Consider the following 23,566-nt stretch of genomic DNA (forward strand, 5'->3'; position numbering starts at 1 on the left):
CAAAGGTGTTCGATGGGGTTAAGGTCAGGGCTCTGTGCAGGCCAGTCAAGTTCTTTCACACCAATCTCGACAAACCATTTCTGTATGGACCTTGCTTTGTGCACGGGGACATTGTCATGCTGAAACAGGAAAGGGCCTTCCCCCAACTGTTGGCACAAAGTTGGAAGCACAGAATCGTCTAGAATGTCATTGTATGCTGTAGCTTTAAGATTTCCCTTCACTGGAACTAAGAAAAACAGCCACAGACCCCTTGACTTTTTCCACATTTTGTTACGTTGCAACCTTATGCAAAAATATATTATATTGGGGGGTTTTCCTAATCAATCTACACAATACCCCGTAATGACAAAACAAAAACAGATTTTTATAAATGTTTGCAAATTTATAAAAAATATGAAACTGAAATATAACATTTACATAAGTATTCAGACCATTTGCTCAGTACTTTGTTGAAGCACCTTTGGCAGCGATTACAGCCTCGAGTCTTCTTGGGTATGACGCTACAAGCTTGGCACACCTGTATTTGGGTAGTTTCTCCCATTCTTCTCTGCAGATCCTCTCAAGCTCTGTCAGGTTGGATGGGGAGCGTCGCTGCACAGCTATTTTCAGGTCTCTCCAGAGATGTTCGATCGGGTTCAGGTCCGGGCTCTGGCTGGGCCACTCAAGGACATTCAGAGGCTGTGTGCATATGGTCGTTGTCCTGCTGGAAGGTGAACCTTCGCCCCAGTCTGAAGTCCTGAGCGCTCTGGAGCAGGTTTTCATTAAGGATCTCTCTGTACTTTGCTCCGTTCATCTTTCCGTCGATCCTGACTAGTCTCCCAGTCCCTGCCGCTGAAAAACATCTCCACAGCATGATGCTGCCATCACCATGCATCACCGTAGGGATGGTTCCTGGTTTCCTCCAGACGTGACGCTTGGCATTCAGGCCAAAGAGTTCAATCTTGGTTTCATCAGACCAGAGAATCTTGTTTCTCATGGTCTGAGAGGAAACTCCAAGCGGGCTGTCATGTGCCTTTTACTGAGGAGTGGCTTCCATCTGGCCACTCTACCATAAAGGCCTGATTGGTGGAGTGCTGCAGAGATGGTTGTCCTTCTGGAAGGTTCTCCCATCTCCACAGAATAACTCTGGAGCTCTGTCAGAGTGACCATTGGGTTCTTGGTCACCTCCCTGACCAAGGCCCTTCTCCCCGATTGCTCAGTTTGGTTGGTCTTGGTGTTTCCAAAATTATTCTGTTTAAGAGTGATGCAGGCCACTGTGTTCTTGGAGACCTTCAATAATGCAGAAGTTTTTTGGTACCCTTCCCCAGATCTGTGCCTCGACACAATCCTGTCTTGGAGCTCTACTGATAATTCCTTTGACCTCATGGCTTGGTTTTTGCTCTGACATGCACTGTCAACTGTGGGACCTTATCTAGACAGGTTTGTGCCTTTCCATATCATGTCCAATCAATTGAATTTAGCGCTGGTAGACTCCAATCAAGTTGTATAAACATCTCAAGGATGATCAATGGAAACAGGATGCACCTGAGCTCAATTTCGAGTCTCATAGCAAAGGGTCTGAATACTTACGTAAATAAGGTTTCTGTTTTTAATTTTTAATCAATTAGCTAAAATTTCTTAAACCTGTTTTCGCTTTGTCATTAAGGGGTATTGTGTTTAGATTGATGAGAAAACCCCCAATTTAATCCATTTTAGAATAAAGCTGTAACGTAACAAAACGTGGAAAAAGTCAAGGGGTCTGAATACTTTCCGAATTCTCTGTATATATTTTGTGTATTTTTATATTGTATTATACAGGGCACATTTGGAAAAGAGACCTAGGTCTCAATGTCTTCCCTGTCAAAATAAAGGTTAAATATAAAAATACTGTCAAAACGATTTCTTTGAAGTTTTTCAATAGATGTTCTTATTTGTAGCTACTTTTTAAGTTAATACCTGCAGTCAACTTGTGCAGTAAGTTAGGAGTTTAAGCAGATTGCATTCTTCATTTCACCGCATTATTTCACATTATGAAGCTTTTCCTCAGAACAGTTGAGGCAGTCATGTGTTTGTTTGTAAATAGCACAACAGGAGAAAGCGAGTTGGTGAGTCCATAGCGTTCTATATCTATCGGCGAATCTCTGTTGTGCGGTGCACATGATGATGTTAACACTTGTATGCAATTCACTACTAAATGTTGGCCATCAGATATCCTATAATGGCATTCTGCCAGAAGTCAAAGAGCTCTGGATGAATTATCTGTACAGCTGCCATTTCTTCCCTGTGCTTCCTATTAGTGCTTTTTTTCCCCATATGTGCGGTGTACACACATGCTTTTCTGAAGGAAGAGAAGCACATCACAACTTTGTTCATTTGCACAATTTATCTCATTCACTTTCGCATGTAAATGTCCACACTCACTGAAAATGACATTCGGTAGCTATTAGCTATGCTTCTATGACTTTATGAGCTGGATTTGCCTGTCTTTTCAATTAGTTTATGTTCGTTTTCACTTGTTCGCATTTAGCTAACAGCGTCTATGTGATTTCGCTGTTTGTTTGTGCTAATTTTGTTAGCATTCTGGTAATAGAGGCCCAATGGGCTTTTCTTGTGTTTTTACCGCCCCCTTGTGTGCTATGCCGGTAATACCGTAAATTCCAGGATGAGAGAAGGACGGTATGACAACATGAAAATCTAGATACCGCCCAAGCCTAGTAATCAATGTAGTCAAGTACATTTAGGCTATCTGATTTAGCTGTTTGAAATCATGTTTTTCTTGTTTAGCCATTTGAGATAAAATCACAATTCCCCCTGATTTCTGTTCCTGTACAATTTTCCAATGCTTTTGATTATTTAAATTAGTTTGTGCCGGATTTGATTAGCTTTGGCTGCAGCTGAAAGAACCAAAGAATGAAACAGTTTTAAGGAATTAAATTATTGTTCAGATAAGGGATTAAAGTGAAACCAACCAGGGCTTGTTAATGATTTGACGGACATTCCATTGGTCAGTGTTATGTTGTCACACTGCTGGTGGGAAAGGAAGTGAGTAGTGGTTGTGGTGGCCGTGGGAGGCCTTACTCCCGTGGTCTAACAGAGCCACATCCTCTTGTGAAACCTCAGATGCCTCAGTTACTCATGATGACTTCAGACCCTTAGATGCAGGCAGTTTCTGGTTGTGTTTACTGAAGTCTGCCTTTCTCGCTCCCTCGCTCTCTCTTTTTCTCTGTCTGTCTCAACAGTCCTTCAGCTGAGGCTACAGCAGAGACGTACCCGTGAGCAGCTGGTAGACCAGGGCATCATGCCTCGTGAGTATGGGCACTGCCACTTCATGTAGTCATAATTGAGTTATGTGTTAGAGTTAGAGGTGTCTGTTGAGAAGCTGAATAATGTGTTTGTCTCCATGCAGCTCTAAAGAGCCCAGCAGCATTCCATGAGCAGATACGCAGCCTGGAGAGAGCCAGGGTAAGAGCTCAGCCTTGCAAAAACATTCCCCAATATATTCTGTATTCTTGTATTGAAATTTCTTGAAAATGGCCTGTCCCCGCTTTCCCTTTCCCAGACTGAAAACTTCCTGAAACACAAGATCCGCAGCCGACCAGAGCGATCTGAGCTGGTCAGAATGCACATCCTCAAGGAGACTGGGGCAGAGCCCTCCCTGCAGGCCACCCAGATGAAGCTGAAGAGGGCCAGGCTGGCTGACGACCTGAATGAGAAGTTGGCCCAGCGCCCCGGCCCCATGGAACTGGTAGAAAAGAACATTCTGCCTGTAGAACCCAGCGTCAAGGAGGCCATCATTGGTAAGGCCTGGTAGAGCGAGATAGCGATCTGGCGCCGTATCAAGAGTCTGAGTGTAGGAGTGCTGAATTAGGATCAGTTTTGTTTTTTAGATCATAATAAATACGATTAGATGGACAGCCGGAACCTGATCCTAGATCAGCACTCCTACTCTGATACACTTGGTGAATATGGGCCTAAATCACCGAATTTTGAGGCCTGTTCGTTGACCTTTACCCCTTTCTAAACTTGATGTGATGTATTAAAGTTGACTGTGTTGGTCCCTCAGTAAACTACCCCAAAGCGCTGGACGCGTACAGATTTGAGGAGGACAGCGGGGAAGCCCTGTCTCCAGAGCAGCCGGCCAGCCACGAGTCCCAGGCCTCCGCACCCTCCCCTGGGGAACCTCGGGCCCTGGAGACCCCCTGCCCACCACCGCTGCCCACAATCACACAGGTAGGGATTAGGGAGATTCTTTATCCACTTTTTTTTTTTTTTTTTACATTTTAGTCATTTAGCAGACAATCTTATCCAGAGCGAGTTACAGTTAGTGAGTGCATACATTATTATTTTTTCATACTGGCCCCCCGTGGGAATCGAACCCACAACCCTGGCGTTGCAAACACCACGCTCTACCAACTGAGCTACATCCCTACCGGCCATTCCCTCCCCTACCCTGGACGACACTGGGCCAATTGTGCGCCACCCCATGGTCTCCCGGTCACGGCCGGCTACGACAGAGCCTGGATTTGAACCAGGATCTCTAGTGGCACAGCTAGCACTGCGATGCAGTGCCTTAGACCACTGCGCCACTCGGGAGACTGAATGTCCTTTTGAAGGACAGTAAATATGCTTCATCATACCTAGTGTTACAAAGGGAGGGTATATTACTGGAAACTTTCGGAGTTTACCAGTAAACTACCAGAATTTTGGTAGCTTTCAAGTTTTTGGGGAGAATTTTATAAGATTACATCTAGTGGCCTTTTTGGGTACTTCATATTATCACAGGTGTCTGTAATTATCTCTGGTCCTCTGTGGTATTATCACATGTAAAATAATCAAATAAGATTATTTTAAAAGAAACAATTTAATGACAAAGCTGTAAAACATTATCTTAAATATAAACCATCAACTTAGTGAATACAATTTATGTTTAATATGATGGTTTCAGCATTAAATATATTTTATATTTCTTTACAAATGTATTTATTTTACAATGTCAATATGTCTTTGTTTTAAACTGGTGGCAGTTGTGAAAAAAGTCAATAGTTGAAAGAGTTTCAGTTAATTTAAAATAATGCTATTGTTGATTTTAGATGCTTTTTTCATTACTCTTGAACCATATGGTCTATCCACTAGAGCAGTGTATCCCAACTCCAGTCCTCGGATACCCTCCAATAGTACACGTTTGTTGTAGCCGCGGACAAGCACACCTGATTCAACTTGTCAACGAATCATCAAGCTCTCAATGAGTTGAATCAGGTGGGGTTTGTCCGGGGATACAACAAAAATGTGTGCTGTTGAGGGTGCTTGAGGACTGGAGTTGGGAAACACTGGACTAGAAACTCATGGACAATATATAAAAAATGAATACTTATATGAATACATTTAAAAAAAAGTTATTCAAGTATAAATTAACATAGTAACTTTGGTAAATAACCGGTAGCTTTGCAACCCTAATCATACCTCTCATTCTTTGTCTACCCCTGAATGATTGTAACAATTAATAATTTAGGTAAATGTTCAGAGAAATTGAAATTATTAACATGAAACATAGGCTTACAGTTATTACTGAAATGTGTTCCTCTGTCTTTTCTTTCTGTCCCAGCCCTTCCCTGTTGTCACCCAGGCAACGGCAGACTTCCTAAAAGCTCTCTCCACCAATGAGCTGCCAGTCAGTCACCCAGCACCCACATCTCAGCCAATCATCACTGTCGTTCCTTCAAAGCCAGGGCCCACCCTAGTGAAAGTAAGCAGACACATTGTTCTGTCTACTGTTTAGGGAAGTAGACTTTCTAAACATCAAACTTCACATTTGAAACAAAAGTTCAGTCTTTGAACTAGCATTGAATCCAAATCGCTGAATAAATAAAGGTGTTTAGAAAAAACGATATGTCTTTCTGTACTCAAATCTGGATTCAGTCATCTTCCAGTCATTGAAAAAAACAGTTATTGAGTCACTTCTAAACACAGATTGTCAGACCTGTCCCTGTTCATTCAAACAAGTCTGTAAGGCAGACTGACTGTAGTTTTCAATCATGTGCGTTTCTCCTCCTCTGTCATCCCACAGCAGAGCCAGCCCAAGCAGCCGGGGGAGAGGAATCGCAGTAAGAAGGGCAAGGAGCCCAAGCCCCGGGTCAAGAAGTTAAAGTACCACCAGTACGTCCCCCCGGACCAGAAACAGGAGGCCAGCGAAGCCCCCATGGACTCATCCTACACCAAGATCCTTCACCAGCAGCAACTCTTCCTCCAGCTGCAGATCCTTAACCAACAACAGCAGCACTACAACTACCACACCATCCTCCCAGCACCTTTAAAGTAGGATATTACTGTCATATCAGGGCAAAGAAATATATAATAATCACTTCTAACACTCCTAGGGTCAAATCATAACTTCCACTTAAGTCCAATCTCCACTTTGTCAATGGGAGACTAAGTGAAAATGTGATTTAAATTGAAGTTAGGATTTGCCCCAGAGGCTCAACAGACTCTAAATTCTGAGATCCGACCCGGGACCCGAGCAGGTCCGGGTAGGCTTGGGCGATATACTGTTTAAACCGTTTCATTAGTCCATTGTTGACAGTCCCAAAATGTTTTGCATGTCAGCAATGAAGTTATCAAGATATACTGTATGTAACTTTCAAAATACAGAAATCATCCCCGTATGATGCATTTGCATCATATGATGCTGTGTTTTGCATCATATGGTGATGATGTCTGTATTTTGAAAGTTACATACAGTATCTTGAACTTGATTGCTGAGAAGCGAAAAATGTTGTGACTATGTCAACAATGGACTAATGAAACAAATACTAAAAGATAGTTTTTGGGTGGAATTTTCCTTTAAATTAAGTATAACTATAAGAAATCAGTGTCAAATAAATTATATCCAGCTCAGGGCTCCAGCTATGCATTTGGTTTGCTAAATTGCTAGCTAAGTGGCTAGATTTCAAGATTAAGCTTCTTGGTTACAGCGGAGACATTCAATCCCCTCCTGGATCAAGATCCCTGTTGCCTAAATTGTTTTGTGCATACATTTTTGGAAATAGTTCACCTTGTGTGCACATTCGGTACAGAAACAATATGACTGTATGAAAATCTGGATACCGCCTCGACCCTAGGTCCGGGTCTTAAATTCAGACTTTTGTATCGGATCAGGGTCGGGTCTGATATAATTGCCACGGGTCTCGGGTATGTGCAATTAATATTGATTTACCGACTGGAGCTGATTGGACCCGTCCTCTGTTTAATAATGTGTGTGAAGTGATGAGAACTGCGCAAGCTTGTTATTTGTGTCAGCCAATTGCAACTCAATAAAATGTATAGCTTATGTCCATTTGAAACTGTTTCCAGCTGCTCACTGAGGAGAGAGAGAAAGCGAGTGAAAGGAGCCTTGGCCTTGGCCAGTGGTTCCAAATTTTTTCAGTTACTCTACCACCAACTGAAGTACCCCTGAAGTACCCCCTCATGTGCATTTTACCAGTAAGCCTATGGTCTCATGAGTCCTGGTTGGGAACCACTGGCCTAGGCTACTGTTGATTGCGAAGATTGAGTTCTTTTTCATTTAAGTAAAATTTAAGTTAGATAAGAAGGAGTATAATGAAAAGAAGCCGACAACGGGGAATTTCCTCAGTGACAAGTTTTAATATTGTAGTGGACAAAGATGAGAAGAATGTTGCCGCGGCCAAATGGACTGTGTGCAACTCGCTATTCAGGTTTCATGTAATTTTCTAACTTTTATGTATTTATTTTTTGTATTCATCATTTGTTTGATCATTATTATTATTGTATATCATTATTATTGTCTGCCTATTTAAGATTCTAAACCAGTTGTTTATATATTAAATATTAATTTGATTTTTTAAAAGAATTTAGACCAGTTCTTTAAAAATGTTGGTGGCTAAATTAAATTGGAGCTGTCTTTTTTAATTTTGTGCTCCGTATTTAGTTTAAGATAAGTTTAAAGTAGGCCTGTTGTAAAATAAATAGCATTAGCCTATTGCTGTCATTTGTTGGGTAGGCCTACGGTAGGCACTCGCCTTTGTTGGTAATTGCTGCAATATAAGCCTGTTCAAAACTTTTGTGAAGCTTTAAACCAGTTCTTTAAATATGCAACAAGTGTTATGTTTCATTCTGTTGAGACATTTTCTTTGGCCAAATTAAGTTCCAACTGTAATGTTGTTTGCCTCAATATAATAGAATTACTGGTAGGCCTACTATAGGGCTACTCGTACTCACACCATGAAAATGAAAAACCAAAGAGGGCGAGATGCAAAACGTAATTTAATGCCGCAATATAAGAACCTGTTCGCATTTTCCCTATACATTTTCATGGCACCTGTCTGATTTGCGCCTGTCTCAGTGGACTAATCCATTGAGGAGGACGTGGGGGTGCCACGCTCCAAGAATAAGGGGAGTGTAGCTCACATGCACAAGGCACGTCTCTCTCCAAAATGCGCTCTCTCCCACCATTTTGTTTGAATTCATTGTTTCATAACTTCATTGTGTGCATTGTTTGCTGTGTCTATCAATTCCCCATTACATATATCGCCAGTAGTAGCCTACATTTACCGTTAATTCCCATAGTTTCTAATTTGCAATGTTTGGTTATGGTCATTTCTGTTAATACATTCAATATATTATTATTACAGTCGTTTACTGGTCTCATTGTTGGAGTGGACACGTTGTTTGCAGAGTTTTGTCAATTTATTAATCGTCTTTTGTTTGAAACGCTCCTGTCAATGTTGAGTAAGGACACGCACCTGATTACGCATAGAAGTAGGACTAGTCTACCTGGCCTGCAAGCAAATGTAGGCCTATAAATGTGGCAATTTGGGGATGTCTGATTTAGTATTTCTGATTGTCTTAACTCACCACCACTAATGAGCTGTGGAGCTTCTCAAAGAAATGTTTTCTTCACCTCAAACTGCAAGTAAACAAAGTCTGTTTTTAGAATCAATTGAGAATGACAATAGTTCCTCAAAGTATTAAAGAAATATTTCCAGCTCTCTCCCTTTTGATAACCACTCGGCATGAAAGGGGGAAAATGTAAAGCTCTGATCCATTGGAAACGTCATAAAATATAAAATACCTGATTTACTTCTTATCAAGTTTGTTGCAGACAGGCCATGCGTTGCCAATGTGATTTATAGGATATTTATTTTTATGAGGATATTTTCTACCTGCAGGCTGCAATGTTTTTATTTGTTGGCTTTATGTAGGCTATTTTTTACATATACTGAACAAAAATATAAACCCAACATGCAACAAATTTCAACGATTTTACTGAGTTACAGTTCCTATAAGGAAATCAGTCAATTTAAATAAATTCATTAGGCCCTAATCTATGGATTTCACATGACTGGGCAGGGGTGCAGCCTTGGGTGGGCCTGGGAGGGCATAGACCCACCCACTTGGAAGCCAGGCCCACCCACTGGGGAGCCAGGCCCAGCCAATCAGAATGAGTTTTTCCTCACAAAAGGGCTTTATTATAGACAGAAATACTCCTCAGTTTCATCAGCTGTCCGGGTGGCTGGTCTCAGACGATTCCGCAGGTGAAGAAGCCGGATGTGGAGGTCCTGGGTCTGCGGTTGTGAGGCCGGTTTGATGTGCTGCCAAATTCTCTAAAACGAAGTTAGAGGTGACTTATGGTAGATAAATGAACATTAAATTATCTGGCAACAGCTCTGGTGGACATTCCTGCAGTCAGCATGCCAATTGCGCGCTCCCTCAACTTGGGACATATGTGGTATTGTGTTGTGTGACAAAACTGCACATTTTTAGTGGCCTTTTATTGTCCCCAGCACAAGGTGCACCTATGTAATGATCATGCTGTTTAATCAGCTTCTTGATATGCCACCTGTCAGGTGGATGGATTATCTTGGCAAAGGAGAAATGCTCACTAACAGGGATGTAAACAAATGTGTGCACAACATTTGAGAGAAATATGCTTTTTGTGCGTATGGAACATTTCTGGGATCTTTTATTTCAGCTCATGAAACATGGGACCATCACCTTACATGTTACGTTTATATTTTTGTTGAGTATAGGCAGTGGCAATAAAAGTTACTTTTAGATTTGTATAATTTTCATTTAGATTTAGATAGAATGTAGATTACCACAGACAATGATTTTGAGATACAAGACTATTATAAATTAAATGAAACTGTTCCATGAAAATGTGCATATTAAAATCATAACTGGCACGCAGATCAGTAGAAATGGTAAGATAAATTGGTACTCCAAATGGAAAAGGTTGCCAACCGCTGGTGTAGCCTGTTCCCGGCAACTTCAGGAGTGTAAAGGTAGAATCTGCTAAGGCCAGCAGCAGTGGGAGGAAGAGGGTCAGGAACTGGTTTTCTTCTTCTGATTAGGCTATCTTGATCTCTGGATCCCTCTTGAGTCATTTGTGTGTCTTAATTATTTAATCGAACAGAGGACTTGAATCAGACAAGTTCAGTACATATATTTGAGTTTATTAAAACACAGGGTGTTTTTATACATTTACATTTTAGTCATTTAGCAGACGCTCTTATCCAGAGCGACTTACAGTTAGTGAGTGCATACATTTTCATACTGGCACCCCCGTGGGAAACGAACCCACAACCCTGGCGTTGCAAGCGCCATGCTCTACCAACTGAGCTACAGGGCTACTTTTTTTTAGGGGGACAGCCCTACTTTTGTGAAGGTTTGGTGTGGTATGCTATTATTAGGCTTAGCTACTGCAGGCCTATGAAGGCAGTGCGCACCAGCGCTCCAACTGACTCCGACAGTTGAACTTGAGGTGAGGAAGAATGTTTTAGGCCTACCGGAGTTACCCCTTTAATCTAACACTATAATGCTTATCTCTATAGAAAATATTCAGATAGAACATTTACAAATTAGCCTCCTTCTGTACGCCTATATCTGTATAGCAGTAGTAGCCATCTGACAGGTAGCCTATAAAGAAATGCATGTCGGTGTCGGAAACATGGCGCCGGCATATCTCTATCTTTCTCTCGGTCTCTCCAGGGCTAGGCCTAAGCTTCCCTTCCTTTACAGTGAGGGAAAAAAGTATTTGATCCCCTGCTGATTTTGTACGTTTGCCCACTGACAAAGACATGATCAGTCTAGAATTTTAATGGTAGGTTTATTTGAACAGTGAGAGACAGAATAATAACAAAAAAATCCAGAAAAACGCATGTAAAACATTTTATAAATTGATTTGCATTTTAATAAGGGAAAAAAAGTATTAGACCCCTCTGCAAAACATGACTTAGTACTTGGTGGCAAAACCCTTCTTGGCAATCACAGAGGTCAGACGTTTCTTGTAGTTGGCCACCAGGTTTGCACACATCTCAGGAGGGATTTTGTCCCACTCCTCTTTGCAGATCTTCTCCAAGTCATTAAGGTTTCGAGGCTGACGTTTGGCAACTCGAACCTTCAGCTCCCTCCACAGATTTTCTATGGGATTAAGGTCTGGAGACTGGCAAGGCCACTCCAGGACCTTAATGTGCTTCTTCTTGAGCCACTCCTTTGTTGCCTTGGCCATGTGTTTTGGGTCATTGTCATGCTGGAATACCCATCCACGACCCATTTTCAATGCCCTGGCTGAGGGAAGGAGGTTCTCACCCAAGATTTGACGGTACATGGCCCCGTCCATCGTCCCTTTTGATGCGGTGAAGTTGTCCTGTCCCCTTAGCAGAAAAACACCCCCAAAGCATAATGTTTCCACCTCCATGTTTGACGGTGGGGATGGTGTTCTTGGGGTCATAGGCAGCATTCCTCCTCCTCCAAACACGGCGAGTTGAGTTGATGCCAAAGACCTCGATTTTGGTCTCATCTGACCACAACACTTTCACCCAGTTCTCCTCTGAATCATTCAGATGTTCATTGGCAAACTTCAGACGGGCCTGTATATGTGCTTTCTTGAGCAGGGGGACCTTGCGGGTGCTGCAGGATTTCAGTCTTTCACAGCGTAGTGTGTTACCAATTGTTTTCTTGGTGACTATGGTCCCAGCTGCCTTGAGATCATTGACAAGATCCTCCCGTGTAGTTCTGGGCTGATTCCTCACCGTTCTCATGATCATTGCAACTCCACAAGGTGAGATCTTGCATGGAGCCCCAGGCCGAGGGAGATTTGACAGTTATTTTGTGTTTCTTCCATTTACGAATAATCGCACCAACTGTTGTCACCTTCTCACCAAGCTGCTTGGCGATGGTCTTGTAGCCCATTCCAGCCTTGTGTAGGTCTACAATCTTGTCCCTGACATCCTTGGAGAGCTCTTTGGTCTTGGCCATGGTGGAGAGTTTGGAATCTGATTGATTGATTGCTTCTGTGGACAGGTGTCTTTTTATACAGTAACAAGCTGAGATTAGGAGCACTCCCTTTAAGAGTGTGTTCCTAATCTCAGTTTATTACCTGTATAAAAGACACCTGGGAGCCAGAAATCTTTCTGATTGAGAGGGGGTAAAATACTTATTTCCCTCATTAAAATGTAAATCAATTTATAACATTTTTGACATGCGTTTTTCTGGATTATTTTGTTGTTATTCTGTCTCTCACTGTTCAAATAAACCTACCATTAAAATTAGGCTGATAATTTATTTGTCAGTGGGCAAACGTACAAAATCAGCAGGGGATCAAATACTTTTTTCCCTCACTGTATATATGTATTTTTTAAATGTTAATATCAAACAGTGGACGCCTAGGCCTGTATGCATGTTATGCCCTGATGTATTTAGCGCTGAACCCTGAGGTGGACAATTATTGTTTTAGGAAAGTAAAACCAATAAAACAAAAGGCTATAAAGTTTTGAATATACTTCACATCGAAACGCAACTAATAGTTTTTTTGTAATTTCTTATAGGCAGTTAAGGACACTTAACTGTGGATTATTTGGCCAATATCACTTGTTTATTGATTGCGCTGCAGCACCCAGTTGGAGGTTTCTTTCTCCCTCTCGGATCTGAACGGATCTCTCGGATCCAAACCAGCACGGGTCTGTTTTTCCACAGGTCTGTTTTTCCACGGGTCTGTTTTTCCACGGGTCTGTTTTTCCACAGGTCTGTTTTTCCACAGGTCTGTTTTTCCACAGGTCTGTTTTTCCACAGGTCTGTTTTCCATGGGCCTTTTCGGAACGTGTCTGACTGTCCTCGTTTAAAAAAAATATATGTATTTATGCATATCGGTCGGGTGGGAAAGCCATGGATCCATTTTGGAAGACCTCTAATTTGCCCATTACTAGGTTAATAACCTCTGACGTAATGACGACATCTGTCTACCTGTTGTTCAAACAATGGTTTACAAGAGAACATTATGTTAGCTGGAAAGTACCTAAAAAGCAACCCAACTGTTGTTTCCAATGGCCTAAATGGCAAACGGACAATTAGCTAGTTTCCAATAACAAATCCTCTGTAATGATATGAATAACCTGCAGGATGCTGTTTTGGCCTTTTCTATAATTTCTGTGTTAGTGGGAGTTGATCCAGGGCCCATTAGAACTGTGTATTTCAGTTATTGTTGGAACTCTGCATTGTTCTATTGACTGACTGTACTAAGGTGCAGGGCAGAGGAAGCTCCTTAGTTCCTTTCATATTGCTAACACATTTCCCTTCTCCCGCTCTCTCCACCTCTTTCCCCCACATTTCCCCTCTCACTCCACCCTCTTTACTCTCCCTCCTTCCCCTTGTTTCTCTCTCCATTCACCTCCCTCTCCTCTTCCAGGCCTGTAGCTGAGGGTCAGAACAGCGGTGTGAGCGGCCTGCCAACCTCTATAGTGGTATCCCTGCCTCCCGCCCCCTCTGTCACTGTCCCTCATCCCACCCCTGTTCGTCCCAACAACAGCCTGTCCAACCGCAAGCCTGGCCACCTGCCTCCCAACCTGGAGGACATGAAGGTGGCCGAGTTGAAACTGGAGCTGAAATTGCGAAGCCTCCCTGTCTCAGGGACCAAGACTGAACTCATCGAGAGGCTGAAGCCCTACCAGGAGAGCCCCAGCACCCCGGCCCCTACCACAGTCCCAACCCCCGGCCCTAACACCCTCCCCTCCTCAGTTCCTGTAGAGGTAGGCTCATCCCCCGCACTTCTCCTACCTGCCCACCAGGTGGCACCAGAGAGCATGAGCACCACACCCCCAGTGTCCCCAATCCCCACAGACCTCGCCACCTTCAGAGACGACAGCGTGATGCCAAGGGTATCCAAGCTCCTTTGCGACCCCCAGAGGGTGAGCCTCTGTCGGACAGGCGCGGGAATGTCCCCCCTTGGGCTGGATGTTGTCCCTGGTCGTGTCCCGGAGGAGAAGGACCGGCGGCTCCATGAAAAGGAACGTCAGATCGAGGAGCTGATGAGGAAGCTGGAGCAGGAGCAGAGGCTGGTGGAGGAACTCAAGATGCAGCTGGATGTGGAGAAGAAGACCCAGCCTCTCCAGGGACCCTCCTCAGACACCGTCCCCATGATCCAGACCTCAAACGCGGTCAAAATGGGAGGCAGGGTCCTTCCTAACTGCTCAGCCATGGTTAACTCAACCCTGGCCCCCCAGACTCTCCCCACTGTGGTGAAGGTAGAAGATGTAATTTGTAACACCAGCACCCACCCCCATTCGGCCCCCAGCCTGCCCCAGTTCTTCTTCAGCCACCAGGGTGCAGTGTCCCAGGTTCTAGGCCAGTCTGTTTCCCAGACCCTACTCACGGCCCAGGATGGCTCTACTCAGATCCTCCTTCCTGTCCTCCAGGCTACGTTGTCAAATCAAGCCCCAGGTCTGATGCAGGCCTCCATCTCCCAGCTGCAGACCACCAAGATGGAGACAGCCTCCACTCAGCAGATAACTAATCACAACCACATTTTGCAGGTGAGTCAAGTCACGGTGCTCATACACTGATCTCTCACATAGATCGTCTTAAATCAGGTTACAGACCAGTTAACTAGGCCTAAGACCTCTAGACTTAGCAAGTGCTGTAATATTAGCAGGCTAGTTAATTGGTTTCGTTAAACTATGCTCCAGTATTTTAACCCCCTTCTGTGTCTGTTCTACAGACTGTTACAGTTTGTAACGTCCCTGGCTCTGGGATGGTGGAGAACCACACTAGGACCAACATGCCTCCCCAGTGTTTCCTGAGCAGCTCCCCAGATAACAGGCTCTCACCCCGGGAGGCTTCACCAAGCCACAACCTCTCCAATGGGCCTGTCAACAAGGTACGCTTTCTCTATTTATTATTAGGAAAACATCATCCTCTAACCTAAATGTGTTGAAAAAATACATATTGTAAACCTATCTTTCCAGTTCCAGTTTTCTTTTTTTCTCTTTCAAATCCTTTCAAATCTTACATTGGGTATGCAGTGCCTTCGGAAAGTATTCAGACCCCTTGACCTTTTCCACATTTTGGTACGTTACAGCCTTATTCTAAAATCTTTTTTTTTTTAAACAAAGTCCTCAGCAGTCTACACACAATACCCAATAATGAAAAAGCAAAAACAGGTATTTAGAAATTTTTGCAAATGTATTAATAATTAAAAACAGAAATACCTATTTTTTTGGGGGGGGGGTAGATCAGCTTAATATTGCAGATAGATTGTAACTTCCATCAATGTAATTGTCTGCATCACTTCCAATCCCCCATGTTTGTTTATTTATTTATTTATTTATATATATATATATATATATATATATATATATATATATATATATATATATATATATATATATATATATATATATATACACATATATATACACACACATACATATATACACACACATACAGTGGGGGAAAAAAGTATTTAGTCAGCCACCAATTGTGCAAGTTCTCCCACTTAAAAAGATGAGAGGCCTGTAATTTTCATCATAGGTACACGTCAACTATGACAGACAAAATGAGGAAATAAAATCCAGAAAATCACATTGTAGGATTTTTTATGAATTTATTTGCAAATTATGGTGGAAAATAAGTATTTGGTCAATAACAAAAGTTTCTCAATACTTTGTTATATACCTTTTGTTGGCAATGACACAGGTCAAACGTTTTCTGTAAGTCTTCACAAGGTTTTCACACACTGTTGCTGGTATTTTGGCCCATTCCTCCATGCAGATCTCCTCTAGAGCAGTGATGTTTTGGGGCTGTCGCTGGGCAACACGGACATTCAACTCCCTCCAAAGATGTTCTATGGGGTTGAGATCTGGAGACTGGCTAGGCCACTCCAGGACCTTGAAATGCTTCTTACGAAGCCACTCCTTCGTTGCCCGGGCGGTGTGTTTGGGATCATTGTCATGCTGAAAGACCCAGCCACGTTTCATCTTCAATGCCCTTGCTGATGGAAGGAGGTTTTCACTCAAAATCTCACGATACATGGCCCCATTCATTCTTTCCTTTACACGGATCAGTCGTCCTGGTCCCTTTGCAGAAAAACAGCCCCAAAGCATGATGTTTCCACCCCCATGCTTCACAGTAGGTATGGTGTTCTTTGGATGCAACTCAGCATTCTTTGTCCTCCAAACACGACGAGTTGAGTTTTTACCAAAAAGTTCTATTTTGGTTTCATCTGACCATATGACATTCTCCCAATCCTCTTCTGGATCATCCAAATGCACTCTAGCAAACTTCAGACGGGCCTGGACATGTACTGGCTTAAGCAGGGGGACACGTCTGGCACTGCAGGATTTGAGTCCCTGGCGGCGTAGTGTGTTACTGATGGTAGGCTTTGTTACTTTGGTCCCAGCTCTCTGCAGGTCATTCACTAGGTCCCCCGTGTGGTTCTGGGATTTTTGCTCACCGTTCTTGTGATCATTTTGACCCCACGGGGTGAGATCTTGCGTGGAGCCCCAGATCACGGGAGATTATCAGTGGTCTTGTATGTCTTCCATTTCCTAATAATTGCTCCCACAGTTGATTTCTTCAAACCAAGCTGCTTACCTATTGCAGATTCAGTCTTCCCAGCCTGGTGCAGGTCTACAATTTTGTTTCTGGTGTCCTTTGACAGCTCTTTGGTCTTGGCCATAGTGGAGTTTGGAGTGTGACTGTTTGAGGTTGTGGACAGGTGTCTTTTATACTGATAACAAGTTCAAACAGGTGCCATTAATACAGGTAACGAGTGGAGGACAGAGGAGCCTCTTAAAGAAGAAGTTACAGGTCTGTGAGAGCCAGAAATCTTGCTTGTTTGTAGGTGACCAAATACTTATTTTCCACCATAATTTGCAAATAAATTCATTAAAAATCCTACAATGTGATTTTCTGGAAAAAAAAATCTCAATTTATCTGTCATAGTTGACGTGTACCTATGATGAAAATTACAGGCCTCTCTCATCTTTTTAAGTGGGAGAACTTGCACAATTGGTGGCTGACTAAATACTTTTTTTCCCCACTGTACATACACATATACACACACATACATACATACATATCCTTAAAAAAATGTATATATATATTCCCCTTTTACTTTCCAACCCCGCCACTCTTTCCCTACTTGGAGTAAACTAGTGAACAACAATGCCTAGGCCTCTACTTCCAGCTTATACTTACTATCTACATTTTATGGACACAGTCAATTTTACAATAATTACATTTTGTTTGTTCTTTCTCCTGAACTTCTTCTACTCTCAGCCTCTCTGATCATTTTCATGATGTCCATCCGGTTTGCTTCTATATGCCATATCTTTCTAACTGTGCTCCTTCACAATTAGAAAGATATGGCATAAGTACATAAGTATTCAGACCCTTTGCTATGAGAGTCGAAATTGAGCTCAGGTGCATCCTGTTTCCATTGATCATCCTTGACATGTTTCTACAACTTGATTGGAGGCCACCAATGGCAAATTCAAATGATTGAACATGATTTGGAAAGGCACACACCTGTCTATATAAGGTTCCACAGTTGACAGTGCATGTCAGAGCAATAACCAAGCCATGAGGTCGAAGGAATTGTCCGTAGAGCTCCGAGACAGGATTGTGTCGAGGCACAGATCTGGGGAAGGGTACAAAACATTTCTGCAGCATTGAAGGTCCTCAAGAACACAGTGGCCTCCATCATTCTTAAATGGAATAAGTTTGGAAACAACAAGACTCTTCCTAGAGCTGGCCTCCCGGCCAAACTGAGCAATCTGGGGAGAAGGGCCTTGGTCAGGGAGGTGACCAAAAACCCAATGGTCACTCTGACAGATCTTTAGAGTTCCTCTGTGGACATGGGAGAACCTTCCAGAAGGACAACCATCTCTGCAGCACTCCACCAATCAGGCCTTTATGGTAGAGTGGCCAGACGGAAGCCACACACCCTCTTGGAGTTTGCCGAAAAGGCACCTAAAGACTCTCAGACCATGAGAAACAAGATTTTCTGGTCTGATGAAACCAAGATTGAACTCTTTGGCCTGAATGCCAAGCGTCACATCTGGAGGAAACCTGCCACCATCCCTACGGTGAAGCATGGTGGTGGCAGCATGCTGTGGGGATGTTTTTCAGCGGCAGGGACTGGGAGACTGGTCTGGATGAAGGCAAAGATGAACGGAGCAAAGTACAGAGAGATCCTTGATGAAAACCTGATCCAGAGCGCTCCGGACCTCAGACTGGGGCCAAGGTTCACCTTCCAACAGGACAATGACCCTAAGCACATAACCAAGACAACGCAGGAGTGGCTTCAGGACAAGTCTCTGAATGTCCTTGAGTGGCCCAGCCAGAGCCCAGACTTGAACCCGATCGAACATCTCTGGAGAGACCTGAAAATAGCTGTGCAGCAACGCTCCCCATCCAACCTGACAGAACTTGTAGCGTCCCCAAGAAGACTTGATGCTGTAATCGCTGCCAAAGGTGTTTCAACAAAGTACTGAGTTAAAGGGTCAGAATACTTATGTAAATGTAATATATTTACGTTTTTTATTTTTAATAAATTAGCAAAAACTTGAAAAACCTGTTTTTGCTTAGTCATTATGGGGTATTGTGTGTAGATTGATGTGGGGGGGGAATAAAAAATAAATATCCATTTTAGAATAAGGCTGTAACATAACAAAATGTGGAAAACGTCAAGGGGTCTGAATACTTTCCAAATGCACTGTATAAGTCTTTGTTACAGACAAGGTAGGTTGTGTTTGTTAAATATTTTCCTCTTCTCTCAATTCCTCCAGTCCCCCTCTCCATCTCCATCCCAGCCTGCCTTCATCCTCCACCCCTCCTCCCTCGTTACCCAGCCCCCCAAGACCAGGGAGCCCCCCCGCTATGAGGATGCACTTAAACAGACCCGCAACCTGCAGCAAGCCAACAACCTCACACAGGTGAACACTAGGGTTGAATGGCAATATCCATGATTTACCGCCCAAAACCACTCCCTTTTCCAGGGATAAATAACTGTGAGAAACCGGTAAATTATAATAAATTATTTATATGAACAGCATGACGTGAAATGGAACTGTTAAATTATATGCGATGTCTACATCTGGATTCTCTACGGCCTTCTCTCTGGTCAATGCATGATGAATCATCAAAGCTTAGGGTGGGGACAGACCGCCCATCTCAGTATAGACCTATCATCTCATCATGGTAACTTTTTTAATTGTGACAGGTAGACCTTCATTTGCTGCAGCATATAGCCTATGCTACAGTTATATAAAGACCGAATGCCCATCTAATTGACACATCTCCATCTGGCTTTCGGGGGTCAACTTAATTTTTTATTGTAGCTGCAGAGTTTTAAAACACTCCTATATCGTTGCTTTTAGTCAGTGTACAAGCGAACACTCTCTCACAGTCTTTCTCTCTCTACATCAACTCCATTTAAATTGCATCCAAAATAGATAATCCTGTTCAAGATTGATATATAGGCCTATATACAGTGGGGAGAACAAGTATTTGATACACTGCTGATTTAGCAGGTTTTCCTACTTACAAAGCATGTAGAGGTCTGTAATTTTTATCATAGGTACACTTCAACTGTGAGAGACGGAATCTAAAACAAAAATCCAGAAAATCACATTGTATGATTTTTAAGTAATTAATTTGCATTTTATTGCATGACATAAGTATTTGATACATCAGAAAAGCAGAACTTAATATTTGGTACAGAAACCTTTGTTTGCAATTACAGAGATCATACGTTTCCTGTAAGTGTTGACCAGGTTTGCACACTCTGCAGCAGGGATTTTGGCCCACTCCTCCATACAGACCTTCTCCAGATCCTTCAGGTTTCGGGGCTGTCGCTGGGCAATATGGACTTTCAGCTCCCTCCAAAGATTTTCTATTGGGTTCAGATCTGGAGACTGGCTAGGCCACTCCAGGACCTTGAGATGCTTCTTACGGAGCCACTCCTTAGTTGCCCTGGCTGTGTGTTTCGGGTCGTTGTCATGCTGGAAGGCCCAGCCACGACCCATCTTCAATGCTCTTACTGAGGGAAGGAGGTTGTTGGCCAAGATCTCGCGATACATGGCCCCATCCATCCTCCCCTCAATGCGGTGCAGTCGTCCTGTCCCCTTTGCAGAAAAGCATCCCCAAAGAATTATGTTTTCACCTCCATGCTTCACGGTTGGGATGGTGTTCTTGGGGTTGTACTCATCCTTCTTCTTCCTCCAAACACGGCGAGTGGAGTTTAGACCAAAAAGCTATATTTTTGTCTCATCAGACCACATGACCTTCTCCCATTCCTCCTCTGGATCATCCAGATGGTCATTGGCAAACTTCAGACGGGCCTGGACATGCGCTGGCTTGAGCAGGGGGACCTTGCGTGTGCTGCAGGATTTTAATCCATGACGGGCGTAGTGTGTTACTAATGGTTTTCTTTGAGACTGTGGTCCCAGCTCTCTTCAGGTCATTGACCAGGTCCTGCCGTGTAGTTCTGGGCTGATCCTCACCTTCCTCATGATCATTGATGCCCCACGAGGTGAGATCTTGCATGGAGCCCCAGACCGAGGGTGATTGACCGCCATCTTGAACTTCTTCCATTTTCTAATAATTGCGCCAACAGTTGTTGCCTTCTCACCAAGCTGCTTGCCTATTGTCCTGTAGCCCATCCCAGCCTTGTGCAGGTCTACAATTTTATCCCTGATGTCCTTACACAGCTCTCTGGTCTTGGCCATTGTGGAGAGGTTGGAGTCTGTTTGATTGAGTGTGTGGACAGGTGTCTTTTATACAGGTAATGAGTTCAAACAGGTGCAGTTAATAAAGGTAATGAGTGGAGAACAGGAGGGCTTCTTAAAGAAAAACTAACAGGTCTGTGAGAGCCGGAATTCTTACTGGTTGGTAGGTGATCAAAGACTTACAGTGGGGGAAAAAAGTATTTAGTCAGCCACCAATTGTGCAAGTTCTCCCACTTAAAAAGATGAGAGAGGCCTGTAATTTTCATCATAGGTACACGTCAACTATGACAGACAAAATGAGAAAAAAAATCCAGAAAATCACATTGTAGGATTTTTAATGAATTTATTTGCAAATTATGGTGGAAAATAAGTATTTGGTCAATAACAAAAGTTTCTCAATACTTTGTTATATACCCTTTGTTGGCAATGACACAGGTCAAACGTTTTCTGTAAGTGTTCACAAGGTTTTCACACACTGTTGCTGGTATTTTGGCCCATTCCTCCATGCAGATCTCCTCTAGAGCAGTGATGTTTTGGGGCTGTCGCTGGGCAACACAGACTTTCAACTCCCTCCAAAGATTTTCTATGGGGTTGAGATCTGGAGACTGGCTAGGCCACTGGTGCAGGTCTACAATTTTGTTTCTGGTGTCCTTTGACAGCTCTTTGGTCTTGGCCGTAGTGGAGTTTGGAGTGTGACTGTTTGAGGTTGTGGACAGGTGTCTTTTATACTGATAACAAGTTCAAACAGGTGCCATTAATACAGGTAACGAGTGGAGGACAGAGGAGCCTCTTAAAGAAGAAGTTACAGGTCTGTGAGAGCCAGAAATCTTGCTTGTTTGTAGGTGACCAAATACTTATTTTCCACCATAATTTGCAAATAAATTCATTAAAAATCCTACAATGTGATTTTCTGGAGAAAAAAAATCTTAATTTGTCTTTCATAGTTGACGTGTACCTATGATGAAATTTACAGGCCTCTCTCATCTTTTTAAGTGGGAGAACTTGCACAATTGGTGGCTGACTAAATACTTTTTTTCCCCACTCTATGTCATGCAATAAAATACAAATTAAAATGCAAAAATCGGCAGTGTATCAAATACTTGTTCTCCTCACTGTGTGTATATATATATATATATATATATATATATATATATGTATATATATATATATATGTGTCCTAGCCTACCTCTTTCAGGTAATACATTCAATGCAGGATTAGCCGTATATTTAGGTAATTAATGATGGGTTATGCATAATAAGCTACTAATTTACATGGACCTGTGATCCACTGGCCTCTCTGTAAAAAAGGCTCCTTAGCTCTTGGAGTCCCATGCAGGAAAAGCTAGACAATAATTTTTTTTGAATTTCTTATACCAATAGACTATTCGAAGAGGGACGCAAGCTCTTGTTTGCTGAATGTTAAATACAACAGCTAATAGAACTCACTGGTAGTTTGAAAGAAGAGCGAACGTGTGATGGCGGTAGGCTATAGCAGTTATATATTCAGACCCATAACCATTCAGTCTTCGTGAAAAGAAGTGAAAGCCTTCTACATCTAATTCTAGTCCTATATTATTCAAGGATGTCATTAGAATGATTAAGATAAGGACAATTAAACTTTATTTAATTTAACTGTTGAAAGCGATGAAGGAATGAAGCAACACTAAAGAGACAAAGAGGAGGTAGGCTAATAATATTTGTGGAAATATTATGAAAATTGTAAATCAAATTTGCTAGCCTATACATGTGACTTCATATGCCGCATGTGCTGCACCAGAATTGCATGTTCTCTTCTGCTTCATAATGGTTTGAACAATGTGCGTAATTCCATTCCATATAATACAGGATAATACAATACAGTACAGTAATACAGTTCACACTCAAAAAGATTAGTCTTGTTTCATTTATTTACCCGAGAGAGCATATAGCTAGCTACATCTATGTGCTTTTATGTTTTTCTGTCGTGCGTAATGTGTAGTAGCTATGTATTGGATAACGGCACAATCATTTGTTTTTTTGGGGGCTTGGGCTCATTAAATGTATTTAATCAGGCTCAGGTTGCATCAGGTTTGAATTTTCAATCAAAGCTCTAATCAAATGCAGACATAGGCCTATTTATATGTTCTATATTGCTTTTGAATGACACTTCTGGTTTTGGCTGGAAATACCAGGTTACCTGGGAGAAAAGGTATTTATTCTCGGGATTAAACATTTTTTATATCCTGGAAAATATTCAACCCTAGTGACCCTAGACACACAGACACACACACACACACACACACACAGACAGACAGACAGACAGACAGACACACACACCGACACACACAGACACACACACACAGTAACACACACATTCACAAATGTATGATGTGCGCTCTCCCAAGTCCTGAAGGACTGTAATGCTATTGGTCACACCCGGGAGACTGTCATGTTATTGGTTATGCATCTCCACCCTCTTATTGGCTCTTTCTCAGGTTTCCATGGCAACCAGCCAGCAGATGGATGACCTGTTTGACATCCTGATTCAGAGTGGAGGTGAGAACTCATAGCATAAAGAAACGTTTACA

At 42.6% G+C, this 23,566-nt stretch overlaps 1 protein-coding gene across 1 annotated transcript in view; it reads left to right on the forward strand.

Annotated features, from left to right (window-relative positions):
• LOC121547488 (myocardin-related transcription factor B) overlaps window positions 1-23,566 on the forward strand; it is a 58,210-nt gene that overhangs the window by 32,212 nt on the left and 2,432 nt on the right. The window contains exons 4-13 of the mRNA XM_041858806.2: window positions 3,219-3,284; window positions 3,386-3,441; window positions 3,539-3,776; window positions 4,043-4,209; window positions 5,582-5,722; window positions 6,044-6,291; window positions 13,679-14,801; window positions 14,987-15,145; window positions 19,059-19,205; window positions 23,474-23,534. Of these exons, the coding sequence (XP_041714740.1) occupies window positions 3,219-3,284; window positions 3,386-3,441; window positions 3,539-3,776; window positions 4,043-4,209; window positions 5,582-5,722; window positions 6,044-6,291; window positions 13,679-14,801; window positions 14,987-15,145; window positions 19,059-19,205; window positions 23,474-23,534 (2,406 nt within the window). The remainder of the gene's footprint in view (window positions 1-3,218; window positions 3,285-3,385; window positions 3,442-3,538; window positions 3,777-4,042; window positions 4,210-5,581; window positions 5,723-6,043; window positions 6,292-13,678; window positions 14,802-14,986; window positions 15,146-19,058; window positions 19,206-23,473; window positions 23,535-23,566) is intronic.

This window comes from Coregonus clupeaformis, chromosome 31 (genome assembly GCF_020615455.1).
Source record: "Coregonus clupeaformis isolate EN_2021a chromosome 31, ASM2061545v1, whole genome shotgun sequence".
Taxonomy (NCBI): Eukaryota; Metazoa; Chordata; class Actinopteri; order Salmoniformes; family Salmonidae; genus Coregonus; species Coregonus clupeaformis.